We start from the raw sequence: 14976 nt of genomic DNA on the forward strand, positions 1-14976 counted from the left end.
TTTAAAAAATTCACTACCCTAAAATTGATTGTAGGGTTCTAAATTCACATTTTTTATTTTGATATCTAAGTGTAAATTTTAAATCTGGACATATAAATTTATCTTAATCTGTTCAAGTTCTGTGGACTGCTTTCTTGACCTCTGTATCACAAAATCACAGAATTTTTGAGTGACCTACGGAGGTTATCTGGTGCCCTGCTGCCTAAATAGCCACCCCTAAATAGGTTGCCCAGGACAACGTCTGCATGTATTTTGATGATCTTTGAGGAGGGAGACTCTACAGCCTCTCTGGGCAACCTGTGCCAATGCTCAGTCTTGGACAAAACTCAACTGCTGTTGTTTCTGGTGACGTGAAGACAGCAGCATCGTCATCTGGCTCTTTTTCCTACATCTTTTTTTTTTTTTCCCCCCAAATACTTTTAACCTCCATTGACGAGCCACTCACCAAGGGTCCCACTGTACTTTATCCTCAGTGAGGTTTGATGTCTTTTTTTTTTTCTTTGAGTGACCTAGCGTTTTTCTATTGTTTCAGCCTTCATATTTATCTTTGACTCTTAAATCCACCTTTCCACACCAAACTACCTGTATGTCATCTCATGTTGATACTCAGTCCTGCCTAGAATCATGCCTGAATTCAGTCTTCTCCTGCATGTTTAGTTTGCATTAACAGACTCTTTTACTCTCTCCTGAAGCTGGACATTATCCACTGCTGTTGTTATCATTCTTTGTTTTGGTATTTGTTAGACAGTTGTATTAACCCTTATATTACTTTTCCTGACATCTATTTTCAAAACATGCTGGATTTTTACCTCGTATTCACATCTTTCATAGATAATCACACCAAATGCAGTTGCTTAGATTTTACTTGCTTTTTATATGGTTCACTCTTAACAGTTCTTTTTCCTCACACTTTGTCCTGGTTCCAGTTAGGACAGAGTTAAGTAGCTCATAGTAGCTGGTAGGGTGCTATGTTTTGGATTAGGAGGAGAAGAGCGCTGATAACATGCTGATGTTTTAATTGTTGCAGAGCAGTGTTTACACCAGGCCAAGGACTTTTCGGCTTCTCGCTCTGTCCTGCCAGCGAGCAGGCTGGGGGTGCAGCAGGAGCTGGGAGGGGACAGACCCAGGACAGCTGACCCAAACTGGCCAAAGGGGTATTCCATACCATCTGACGTCATGCTAAACAATATATAGGGGTGGCTGGCCGGGGTGGGGGGCCGGCTGCTCGGGGATAGGCTGGGCATCGGTCAGCGGGTGGTGAGCAATTGCATTGTGCATCACTTGTTTTCTTACACATTATTATTGTTAATACTATTATCATTATCACTATTATTATTATTATTGTTATTATTATATTCCTTATATTCCTTATATTATTATATTCCTGTCTTAATAAACTGTCTTTATCTCAACTCACCGGCTTCACTTTCCCGTTTCTCTCCCCCATCCCAGAGAGGGAGGGGGGAGGGTGAGCGAACGGCTGTGTGGTGTTTAGCTGCCAGCCGGGTTAAACCACAACACACTTGCTGCTTGTTAATATCTTCTGCACTTTAAATGACTTTGATGTTTAGTGCTTGTTTGTTGTTTCCTTAATGTCATCTCCACCATTGTGTTTCCCAAGGAAACCAGCTTAGAATATCTGTTATCCATCTTTTTTATTTTTTTTTCAGTTTATTTCTTTCAACATTTTGTAAATGGACTGTCCTCCCTCAGCTAATACATGACATCAGCATATTTTCCTCCTTTAAATTTATCCTCAGGAATTGTTTTCTGTCACCTAAAAAGAAAGGTAGCAAATGCTGGCTTGACTAGTCCTGGGAAGACTAATGTGCAGTCTACTTGTGTTTTAATCCCTCCAAAGCAGAATTATTAATGAACTTGGCATCGCAAAAGGTCCTTGATCAACTTTCTCCTGTGCTGTTTAATGTGTCATGCTAAAACCTAATTTATTTATAAAATTATATTTTTGTCAGCATATTCCATACCTATCCCATTGTGTTAGTAGTCCTGAAGAGGTGATTTGCAACAGTTAAAATATTAGTGTTCTTCACATTTAGCTTTTTGGCTCAGTTCAGTAGTGATGTATGCCTCATAGAGGCATAACTCCATTTAAGTTAATTTTTTTCTGTAAAAGTACAATGCTATGGAACATAATTTGGGAGAGGTGAAAGAGGACAACTATGCTTTTCTGGTGCCTAAACGTCTGTCAGAAGATTGTATTTTTCATTTGGAGACCACTGTAAACCTTTATGTTCTAAATGCAATCACTGTTGTTGATCCCTATATCATTCATAAAAAATTTAAATTGTCTAAGCAAATCATCCATATTTGCTCTGGTCAGATAGCTGCTGGAGTGGTACTTTTCCATACCATTTTGGTTGCAGATTTCTGGGGGAGCACAGGAAGGGAGGAAGGAATCCCTTAGATCAATTGTATTGTTTGCTGTTAATAACGTGGATAAATGGAGTTAAAAAACACTGGGATTTAAAGCTTTGGTGAAGTGAACAGATCTTTTATACTTTAGACCTGTACTTCTGAGTAGTAATCTTCTTAAGCACAGGCATGATGGTCAGTACTTGTAGCTGTGATAATGACTAATTAATATAATGATACTTGTATTAACAGGAGAGTCAGACAAAGGTTAATGGGATAATGAGGCTCTGATCTCAAAGATCTAATGTGAGGGTTCAAAGAAAACAATGTAATTAGTTTTGAAGTTCTTGAGTCTATTTGTATAAATGTGTATTTTTAATATTATATGCATTGAGTAGTTTGCAAATATTTATATACATATAATTTTACTTTTATTTTAAATTAAACTTAATTTTTTTTGTTTGTTTAATCTACAAGTTTTGAATTGCCTTGTACATCCCTAAGGAATATTGAACTTCCTTTGGAGTCTTTAAACAATAGAGATAATCAGTACTGTAAAAGACATGTTTTCTGGTGAAAAAATTCAGTCTGATCTTATTTAAGTAATGTGGTAAATAAATGTAGTAAGCAATATTATAAGTTGATATTTGACCATTTTTCCTGTAAACATAAAAAAAAAAAAAAGAGAGGGAGCCATAATGGTCCAAGAGTAATTGTTTCATTAAATAATGCTAATTATTAATATTTACATAATACTTAAAAATTTCAAAGTTTTAAGTGTGACTTTTTGTGAGTATAATTTTGATCTATTATTAAAACTTTATCTGGGGCAAGCTCTAATAAGATCTAATGAGAGTCTGAGCCTGACAGTTTGATTTTTTTTTTCCCCCTCTGTATATCTGTGATACTGAAATTCATGCCATCGGGTATTTTGCCTTTGTGCTCTTGACATCGTATATTCAAAAACCTACGAATTAGTAAGTCTGTTTTCAGGTAATGATAGCAACATGCATTGGTCTTAATATCATAGGAGCTAAAAATATATATCTAATACTGTCTCTTGTAAAATACGTGAAATATCAAGTCCATAATTTTCATTAAAATCCTTTACTGAAAAAGAATCTGGTACAAATAGGACAACATAAATGCAGAGGTGAGTCATCTGTACTTCAGAAACATTTGTGTCATTTCCCTGCTGCTTGTTTGTTAGCCTCCATTCTTTTCCACAGCAACTTTTCAAAATTTATAGAAGAATAGTTCTTCCAAACGAACTAGCAAGCGGTTACCAGAACAGAACATTTGTAACAAACTCAGAAATTCTTGTGGGTTGTTGTACTGGGTAGGGAGCCATCTCTCTCTAAAAGTGTTAAAGGAACATTATTAAAAATTATTAGTATTTCTTGTTACTACTTTTCTGAGGATTACATGAATGTGGCAGGTACATCTGACACAAAAGTCTTGAAAAATGTTATTGAAAAAGCTGAACTACCCAGAAAGTTTGCGTTTTCTTTTTAACTCAGTGCTTATCAAGTTACAGATCTATGCTGTTTGTAAGCAGAGATGTTACTATTATTGATTGCAATGACAGTTTTAGACTTATTTTCAGTAATTTTTTTATAACTCACTTTTTCTATTTTACAAGTATATGCATGCCATAGCCTAGATTTTTCAAAGAATAATTTGAGGAATTTTACTTTTGACAAGGTTTCTAGACAAGCAAATAAAATATCATTAGCCTTATTAAAAACAAAAAGGAAGACTGCCTTAAAAACTATTCTAAAAATATACATATATGTAACACAAATGTCATTTTTCTTTCTATTTATGTACTAATGATGGTATCCTACTCCCTGAGCTTTTACGGAAGGCAAGTTCTTTGCAGAGAGATGACAACAATTTTCACAAACAAAAGGCCTACTGAAAAAAAAGAAAACTTTTAGTACCCTAAGGTAAAGGAAAGAGTCCAGACCCTGAACCAGATATAAATCAGTGATTTATCTGGCTGAGGAATTCCTTACCATCATTGTTTTTCCAAAGAAAATATCTCAGTTCAATCAAAACGAAGAGAGCAATAGAAGAACATAGTTCACTATACATATTATGTTTCTTTCTTAAACAGGTACATTCTCTCTGGATTCTAGACAGATTGAACAGTCTATTTTTTCTCATAATTTTTTAGACCTGGCTGAAATAATCTTCAGGGGCTTTTGTAACAATTGTAAGAAGTACTGAGTAGTTATATATTCATCATATTTGGAGCCAACAATCTCATGTGGCTTGTTGAACTGAATGTAGGATTCATCCAGTTACGTATTATGTATGATTCTTGTAAAGACAATCATTCCATGTCCTGTCCCGTTCCCCACATTTCCGCCCCCCCCCCCCCTTTTAACCTGTGTAATGACTTCTTCCTTACAAAGTAGACTTCTTTTTAAGACATTAGAATATACCTCTTTGAAAGTCAGCAGTAATGATTACATTGTGTGCTTAAAAATTGCTTTATGTGAATATTTATGCTGTTACATAAAAAAGTGACTGAAATGAGCCCAAAGAGTTTATATCAAGCTTGTCATGCCAAATTAATTTTTCAGACTGAGCCCACACTACACTAATATTTCAATTGCCTGCATGCCTCAGTTCCACAATTCCTAGGGGCATATTACAGGTAGGCTCTAGGGTAATTTGAAAACAAACATGTAAATGCAAAGCAAATATTGAAAAAAATTTTAGTCATGTAGATAATCTATCAGACCCAGAATTGCTGGGGAAACTAGGAAATGGCAGGAAATAGAGGGAAAATATCCCTCCGTAGAGGGCCATGAAGATGATGAGAGCACTGGAGTACCTTTCCTATGAGAAAAGAGTGAGAGAGATGAGGCTGTTCAGCCTGGAGAAGAGAAGGCTCCAGGGAGACCTTTCAATACTTAAAGGGGGCTTATAAAATAGTTGGAGAGTTTCCTTTTACTTGGGCAAATAATGAGAGTACAAGGGGGAATGTTTTTAAACTAAAGGAGGGGAGATTTAGATTAGATGTTAGGAGGAATTCTTCGCTCAGAGGGTGGTGAGGCACTGGCACAGGTTGCCCAGAGAAACTGTGGGTGCCCCACCCTTGTAAGTGTTCGAGACCAGGTTGGACAGGGCCCTGGGCAACCTGGTCTGGTGGGTGACTTCCCTGCCCATGGCAGAGGGTTGGAACTAGATGGTCATTAAGGTCCCTTCCAAACCAAGCCATTCTATTATGAATATGGCAAGAAATGAAATATAGAGGTGTCTGGGAGAACACCGCTAAAGGGAACAGGACCTACTCCAGAAATACAGGCCACACAGATCCTGCCAGAGAGAGGAGAAAACTGGGAAGAGGTGGAGGGAGAAGAGGCACGACAATGTCAGGCTTGACATGAAAATGCTTGAATGATGAAAATACCGTGCGCACTCCCTTCCAGAAACTGGAAAAAGAAAACGACAACCTTAAATCCTGGTTTTTGATATGCCCATGCTCTCAGCCGGTAGTCTAAGCAATTAGCAGCCATAATTTTCACATTTGTAATCTTCTTCCATGTTCTTTTAATATATTTTTGTAGGTGGCATATTGGGGTTATGTGTAATTTTCCATATATGTTATTTGAAAAGACCCTCATCTCTAATTGGGTTTAAAATATCCCTGCAACCTACTGATTTTCACGTCTTAATTGAGATGCAGTACATTTGTGTATTTCTTGCAGCGTAGAAATCTGAGGCATTTCTATGCTCTAATAGGACGGCATGCTGGGATATTTCTTGTAAACAGTTGGATAGCATTTGAAAATATTTAATCTCTTGCCAAAATAGTTAATTTTTGATCTTGTTACCTTCTTTCATTATCAACTGATAATTCATCCTCTATCCAGCTGTTTTTTGTGACACCAGCTAAGTATTCCACATTTTTAAAGCTACATTAAACAAAACTTTGGGTAATAGGAAACATACTTCTTTAACCTTCATTACAGGTTGTTGTTTTCTGTTTTTGTTTTTTCATTTTTGTTTGTTTAGAAACAACTTCAAAATACTTTTCTCTATATGTAATTAAAGATATGATCAACAATTACTCATTTAACAATTCTATGCAGCGAGATTATTAAATCATTGTTTACCAATAGGAATATATCCACTTTGATGTCGTATGTCAATATTGATGTAGTATGCAGCAAATTTTTAGTTGGTAAGCAAGCATTGCAGCAAACCTTGTAAAAGTGATGTCAACAATTCTTACATCTTGCTAACAAACTCAGAAGACTAGTCTGAGCTATGAACTTCTAGAGTTCAAAAAGAAACCATTCAAATCAGATGCTTTAGTACCAGGACTTAAATCAAATTAGCCTCAGATTCAGGTGTGTGAGATACTCTGGTAAAATTCAGTTATCTAGTTACATGTATAAAGCACATACAGTATACACTTTTTTATAAACTTGCTTTTATTTTTGTGGCTTTCAAATAAGCAGTATTTCATTCTAGGACTATTATATTAATTAAAGTAAAAAGAAATATAGAAAGCTCCAAATCAGGTACAGAAGTTCTGGTAGTCCAGTAACACATATCTAATGCAGCCATACATTTTATTAAGTGAGACAGAAGTTTCTCAGAAAGCATAAGAAATTTCCCATGTTAATACCTATAGCACATGACTTCGAATTTTTACATGACTTCAGAATGTTATAATTAAGTATAAACAAAAGGTAGTAAGTATTATAAATGTGATTACATGTGTTATACAGATAAAATAGGTCACTGGTAGGTGTTTTAGGGGGGAAAGGTAGAGGTGGAAGTGCTAAAGAAAAGTTTTGTGAAATAAGACAGTTATCTCTGTATGTCACATCATATCTTGCTGACTACATTATTCATATATTTTTAAGTAATTTAAGGAAAAATAAAAAAAAATAATCAATTCTAAATCTATTGAATTAGAATTCAGGCTTTTCTTTGACATCACAGGCAGTGAAAAGAGGTTTTACTCACAGAACGTTCTTTCTACTTCAAAATTTACTGTGACAGAGTTCAGCATTGAATGTCACTGAGTATGTGACTAATACCACATCTGTGTATTGCACTGTCATTATATATAGCTGCAATTCTCTTTAGAGTTGCTTATAATCATATTTTTTTTAAAATGAAGATAATACTCTTCTCCACTAAATCATAACTGTTTTCTGCCTTCAGTTCCACCAGTCATCCGAGTCTATCCAGAGAGTCAGGCGAGGGAGCCAGGTGTGACAGCTAGCCTTCGGTGCCATGCTGAAGGTATTCCTAACCCACAACTTGGCTGGCTAAAGAATGGAATTGATATCACTCCGAAGTTATCTAAACAGCTAACCCTTCAAGGTAAAGGGGTATATTTGTTTTCTACATGTTCCAAATGCTTTATCACTGCATCCTTTCTGTACTAGCTGTCCTTACAAAGTTTCAAACAAGGGTTGAAGTCAGCTAAAATGTTTTAGATGATGTCTTGCAATTACTCCTGAAGACACGTTCATTTTCTCTGCTTTATCTTTATTGAAATAAGGGTTGTACTAACTGGCAGAATTACCAGTAAATGCTAATCTAGGTGGAAAGGACAGGAGGAGAAATATATGAAGTGATTGTGCTTCTATATGAGGGTCCCAGCAGACCTCAAGGGGAATGCAAAGACACTACACCAAAAACAAACAAACAAACAAACAAACAAAAAAAAACACCAAAACCAAACCAACACAGCTAAAAGGAAATCTAACTTCTAAACAACATTAAAGGCAAGTCTATGAATCTTCTATGAATCTTCAGGGATTGGAGATTTCAGTGAACCTGCCCAGCCAGTATGACATTCTTATGTACTCCTTCTGGTGATATTTGATCAGCCATAGAAAAAAAAAACTTGTGCGATCAGTTTTCTTTTCAAAATCTTATCTCATTTATCTGCAAAAATAGGACATGGATTAGGATAGGATAGAATTGAGGCTGCAGTGTGAGGTACAGTAGGACAGGTAGATGGCAACTGCTTCTGTAAAGAGAGTTTTACCTTCTCTCTAAGTGATGGAGTTCTCTGTACTTTCAAGGCCCTCTCTCTGGGATGTATGCGAACAATTGTCTTACAGAAAGACTTTCTGCTATGCATAGCCAATGGTGGACTCTTTCTGGTGAATGTCTCTTTCATAGCAGCATTCTGTTGATTTCTCTTGTAGGGATTTGAGTGGAAAGTTCCCCCCCCCCCTTTTTTTTCCTCTTCTTGCCTCTGTATCATGTATTTATGGTAAATAAATAGCATTGTTTCTTCTCAAAACAAAAGACATCTAATTCTGTTTTCTTGATTGCATTTTATGAAATAATGTTTTGAAAATCCCATTGCATTTTCTGATTTTTTTCAATCCCAGAGTTAAACTAGCTACATGTTAGCTTCAAGCAAAAGATGGTCTAGAGAGAATGTTATACCATGACCCAGTGTTCCTCCCAGTCCATATTTTAAAATACCTTGAAAACTGTTTTTAAAATATAGATCCTACAGCAGAAAAAGTGTTCCACACTTACAATGCGTTGATTCATTATTCATATCATGTTATTTAAAAAGACCTTTGCCCATGAAACCTGGACCGTTTGTTGACATTCCTACTCAAGCTGACATACAACTCCTCATTTGTGTGCAAGTGCTTATTTTTCACGTGTAAAATGCATTTATGTTTACTTTGTCAGAGATTTGTCTGAAAATACTCCTGAAACTATTACAGAGGGTAGTTTCCATAGACTGCTACACTGGCGTAGGTATAAAACTTAAGTGCACATGTTTTTTCTGTTGTTACACTGCACTTGCAAGAACGCAAAACCAGCTCCCTCTGGTTGCTAGAAACAATTAGTTCTATTAAAATTATTATTTATGTTGAAGATTTACCCCATTATGTTCCATGGAAGTCTTGGTTATTTTGTGTAATAGAGTGTCAAGTGACCAAATACAACATAACGAACACACAATATTTACCTGATTTTAAAGGGGACCATGGTCGTTTAAACCTATATAAAATCTCAGACTGATACTTGGCTCCTAACTGAAAAATCCATGGAGGCATTCCAGATTTCTGTCAGATGAATGAGTGTATGCAGTACACTAGCCACTTGAATACCTTTTGATTAGTTTGGCATGTCTCCAAGTTATGAAGTGAGGAGTGAAAACAGTTTAATTAGTATGAGCAGAGAAAGCCTTCTGAATGTTTAATCTGAAAACACTGTAGCATGTCTGTGTGTTGAATTTTTCCTGTCCTTTCAGCAAATGGCAGTGAGGTTCATATTAGCAATGTGCGCTATGAAGATACAGGAGCATATACCTGTATTGCAAAGAATGAAGCAGGGGTGGATGAAGACATTTCTTCTCTTTTTGTGGAAGATTCTGCTCGAAAGACCCGTAAGTATTATAAGAACTATAAAAATACGTGTAGCTCTTACTTAAATGTGAAATCAGTATTAAAAATTATGAAACATTAAATAAAATGAGTATGTGTAAATAAATTATTTAAAAAATGTTTAAATAATGATATTTAAAAGTCGCTGAAGGCAGAGTGAGTAATCTAAAAGTTCATTCAGAAGTGAAATGAGATCTTCAAATCATTCTGTGAATTGACATTTTTTACATTGCTGTTGCAATTTGGATGGTTTCCCCATGTAACCTTAGCTGCGTATGAAGGGAAGAGGAACCAGATACTTAATAATAATAATAATAATAATAATCCTGATTTGTGGGTCCTGGAAGCAGGGGGGAGACACCAAAAAAACTTTTCTAGTCTTTCTTCTTGCATGTTCTTGACATGTATCAAGAGTCGGACTTGGCTCTCGTGACATACCATCATCACAGGACTTGATCTCAACTGCTAGGAGTGCTCAGTCAGGTCCAGATCAGTTCTAGTCGGCCTCTGCTGTCTTATGCACTGATAACTGTGGCTCTCGAGCAACGTGAAGCAACAGTGACAACATTTGCTTACTAAGTTGGGAGTTCACTGTGCCAAATAAATCTCTTCTGCCACCCTAAAGTGTCTGTCTTTATCCTTCATGAAAGGGTAGCAGGGCTTATAAACCTGGTTTACCTTTGTCTTAATACTTCTTTCCCATCCCCTTTCTTCCCTCTGCTCATAAAATCGATTCCTGAGTTTACCTGCTTTTGTTTTGGCTTTGGTTTTAAATGAGTTACTTTAATTAATATCACATATTCACTGGTAACACATAGTAGAATGATAGTTATTTTACTAGTAAGTCTCATTGCATTAATTTAAGGCACTCCCATTTATCTAGAAGCTTATTTAACAGTAATGAGTACTCAACAGAAGATACTGGAGGCAGAATTAGTAGCACTGCAAGTCTGTCTGACACTTCCTCTCATAAGATGCTGAGTTCAGTTACATATGGGTTTATTAAGCTTTAAATGTTTCAAGGAAATCCTCCATGTGGGAAAATTTTTATAGCCCAAGTGTTAATATCTTTATTTAGCTGCTTTCAGTAACACTAATTATAACTGTCATTTCAAAATTCTTAACATGTTTTTTCTGTGTGTCACAAAAATGACTGCTCAGACAGTTTTGAGAAGGCAGCTGAGGATAAATAAGTTGTTTGATCATGTTAAATTTCTAGTAATCTGGTGATATGAAGCAGCTCAGTCACCTTCATTTGCCTTTTCCAGGCTGTGAAAAGAATTGAGACTGTTGCCAAATTACAAAACCTTGACAAGCAGGATTTTTTTTTATGTTTGGTTAAACTTGTTTGGCCTTAAAAACAAATCATTTATATCCAACTGTCCAGTTTCCAAATATTGTAGTAGTCTAAACTATTGTGTTCTCTAAAGACAAGATCTGCAGTAATTATGCAAAATACTGTTTTCAGGAGTTGTAACATGATGCAATAATTTTACATCAGCTAACTTTACATGATTGTTAAGTCACATACCATGCAATGAACACTGCTGGCAATAAATGCTTCACAGTCCACTAGCGCTAAGTTGGAAGCTGTTATGATAACCTTCGGTGTCATGAAAGATATAAATGAAGGAAGAGCAAATGTAACTCAAATTGTTCGTAAGATATTTCATCCAAAAGACATGATCTCTTTCCTTCCTACAAAAGTCATTCACTATGGAAGTTCTGTGTCATATGTTGAAGGGAGGCGTTTTATCATTGTGGTTCATCACACCTGAACGTGGCTTCCTCAATACCAGTGGATGTATAAAAATGAACATAGTCCAGAGATGCATCGTGATATAATTCAAATAGAGGTGCAACACATATTTACAGGAGATGTTTACTCTGGTAGTCTGATTTGTTTACTCTGTCTCAAAAACTCATTTCAGTACGTGCAAGAAAACAAAGGTACATACTAATGAAAAAGAGCAATTGCTATCGATATCATCACAATTATATGAATAAACTGCCTTCACAGATATAAATTTTGATAGACAGTTAAGGTACTTGCTCTTTTTTTTTTTCAGTAAAATGACTCTAGAATTTTTATCATGAGTAAAAACTTGGGAGGATAACAGCATTAGAAAGCCCATGTACTTTGATATCAATTTTTATTATTAACTCTTCTCTGCTTGTTTTTATATTTATCTCAAAACACTGGTTCATGGATCAAATTAGGGATTATTAGGGAAGAGAATGGCATGGGTATAACCACCTGGATAGGATTTGGGGCTTTTGTTCCCCCGTCCACACATTTTAAACCCAAGGCTATTTTCTTCTACTGCAATTCAATGCCTGCTGTTGAGGTCAGAAGTTGCATTCTAAAGGTATTCTCTGATGTAAATGTGATTTTATATTATCTGATATAAACTGATATATTTTTATAAATTTACATTTATCCTTCTTTAAGGGATTAAAAAACAGACATTTATTTTTATAATCAAGTTGTGGTTTTGTTTGTTTCTTTTTGTTGGTGGTGGTGTTTTTTGATTCCTAGTTGTTTTTTGTTTGTTTTGGTGTTGTTTTCCCTTACTGAAATACAGAATCCTCCCTTCTGGAAATCTTATAATAGAATATTGCTTTGGAACAAAAGCAGAACAGATTCTCACTAGCTTGTCAGTTAAACTGAGGTTATCTACTTTTTAAATTTCACACAAGGTAAAACTCATAGCAAAAGAAAAGAATTTCAGAACATTGACTTGATTGGCTTTGAGAAGGTAGTGAGAACTTTTACAGTGGAGCTCTAAAGTACAAGTTTTAATTGCATTGCATTGAACATGACGGTAACTTTATAAGCAACATTATGAACATAGAGAGTGGTTCCATTTTTTTTACTAGTGTGTATTTTATTTTCCAATTAATAGTAAAAGGAAATGTTCACATTTGCACTTCCCCAAACCACTGTCTATATGCACATGAATGCTTTGGGTTATTAATGCTGTCTTGCATAATAAGCCAAATTTTTGGTAGTTATCAGTGGAATCTCATTTTTAACGCATCCCAAAATTTTTATATGAAAAACTCAGTAGTGGTTTTTGAGAAAAATCTAATATATACAACAGAAAGGACATGACTAGATCATTCTTTTGGGGTTGGATAAATCTTACTAGTGTAAACAACGCCTAAAAGAAAATCTTATATTTTCCAGTAACTCTGCCTGAATTAAAACCAGTGCCATTATGGATAAATAAACTGTTAAATAGTAAATTATTTCCTTCATCTGTGTGCCTAAAAATATTATCAGATTGCTAGGATTTCAGAGTTCACAGCATTGGTTGCATACACATCTAATGCATGTGTCTGTATTATAAACACTAAAGAAATAAAGTGAAGGGCAAACCTGTATGAATTGTGGAGTAGTGATGATAATCGCAAAAATAAAAAATATATAACGCATAGGAAGGGAGCCAGGGTATTGTTTATTTTCAGGCTTTTGAGCTTTAGCATGGAAATTTGAGTTCTAGTTCCCAAGTCAGTATACTTTAATGATAATGATTTATCATCAAGATGGTAATCTGAGATGGAGGTGAATGGAAAATACTGTAAAAGTGCTTTTTCATTCAGATGTGTTCCGAAGATGCCAACACTGAATGCTGAACCATTGTTCTTTCACGCATAGGTAAATTTTTTAATAATGGATGACAGTCTCAGCAATAGTTTGGCCTTTTCTTAGCACTTCAGCATTTTGCAATGTGCATGAAAAATAAAACTTCTGAAAATGTTTTCATTTTGGCATCGTCTCAGGTGAGAGGAATTGTATTATTTTCTTTAAGATATCCTAATGTCAACATTATCAGCTCATTTTATAACTAAAATTTATTATACTTAACCTCTGTGTCTAAATATGTGCCTGCTTTTTGCTAGATTTACGAAATTTTAATGGATTTTTTTTTTAGTTTGTTTATATAGGCTTTACCTATATAAACATCTGTTTCAAACAATGCTGATAAATGTGATTATCAGATCCTGTTTAATTCTTTTGATGTTGACCATTTAGGTTGAAACATTCCATTTTTGCTGTCTGTCTCAATGAAAAGTTTTTCTGTGTCTTTGAATTTTTAATGCTTCTGCTAATATACTATAATCACTCACAAAACAGGTGTTAGGAAGAAAACAAGTTTTTACTCATGATAAAAATTCTAGAGTCATTTTACTGAAACCTTTTACATCATAATCTGGGACTTGATACTGGTGGTTCACGCAGAAAAATTGTCACTAAAATATACTGCAATTAAAATAATGATTTCTCCAGAGTCTATTGTAACTAGTCCAGTTCTATCGTTAATTTTCTTCCTGGTGTGTGTATACTTTATGATATGGTCTTAGCTCTCTCTTCTACTTCCAGCAGGCCCCTTGCCTGAGAATTTTTAGGATTTTGTTATCTCTGTTGGAGAAGATACTTTAGCCTGTGAAAACTCGGCTTTAAGCTGAAAGTAACTGTTTCATGAAAATGTTTTGCTGTAATTAGAAACTATTTATTATCATTGTTTAATATTTCTATAAAATCTCTTGGATTTTACCACTACATATTAATCTCTTCTATGTTAATTAGCATCTTAGATTTATATGTAAAAAATACTAATTGTCTCTGTATTCAGGTGTCATCATTAGTTCCTTAGAAGGCTTTTCAGAATGCTTATTTTAACGTGTCATGACTTTCATAGTCAACAGAGGCATGCAGCATAAAGGTAAATAGGGCTGTACAAGCCATTTCTACAAGAGAGGCATCTAAACTGCGTGAACTGTGTTTTAATTCTCTAGAGACTGAAACCTCTTTTTTTGTGCTCTGAATTCCATTTTCCCTCAAGTTTGCAGTAAAATCCACTGAGAATGAAGTAGTTGGTCTGGGAGATAGCTGGATGACCCCTGAAGTGAATGGTAAAAACATTTTGAGGTTAACGACCTGGTCTAAATCTCACTGAAGACAACAGAATCTCCCCTACTGTAAAGCTTCTCTAAAAACGCCTCAGAGAATTCAGCTGTGTTGGAAAGAGTCTCTAGTGTAATCACATTTGTTATACAAATAGCAGTTTAAAATCTGTTTTTAGTTTCATTCCGATGCAGTTCAATTATTCAGAAGAGATATTTTCACGGATTCATAGATTTACGTGTGATGGAGCCATTTTATCTGGCTCTAATCTGTCTTCTCCATTTCACAACACAT

The 14976-nt window shown here is 35.2% G+C and overlaps 1 protein-coding gene across 14 annotated transcripts in view; it reads left to right on the forward strand.

Moving 5' to 3' along the window:
* The window catches only part of FSTL5 (follistatin like 5), a 413536-nt gene that overhangs the window by 347840 nt on the left and 50720 nt on the right, over positions 1-14976 (forward strand). For all 14 annotated transcript variants that reach the window (XM_083834399.1, XM_083834401.1, XM_083834389.1 and 11 more), the window contains 2 exons: positions 7567-7728; positions 9638-9772. In XM_083834399.1, the coding sequence (XP_083690525.1) occupies positions 7567-7728; positions 9638-9772 (297 nt within the window). The remainder of the gene's footprint in view (positions 1-7566; positions 7729-9637; positions 9773-14976) is intronic.

This window comes from Anser anser, assembly GCF_964211835.1.
Source record: "Anser anser genome assembly, chromosome: 4".
Taxonomy (NCBI): Eukaryota; Metazoa; Chordata; class Aves; order Anseriformes; family Anatidae; genus Anser; species Anser anser.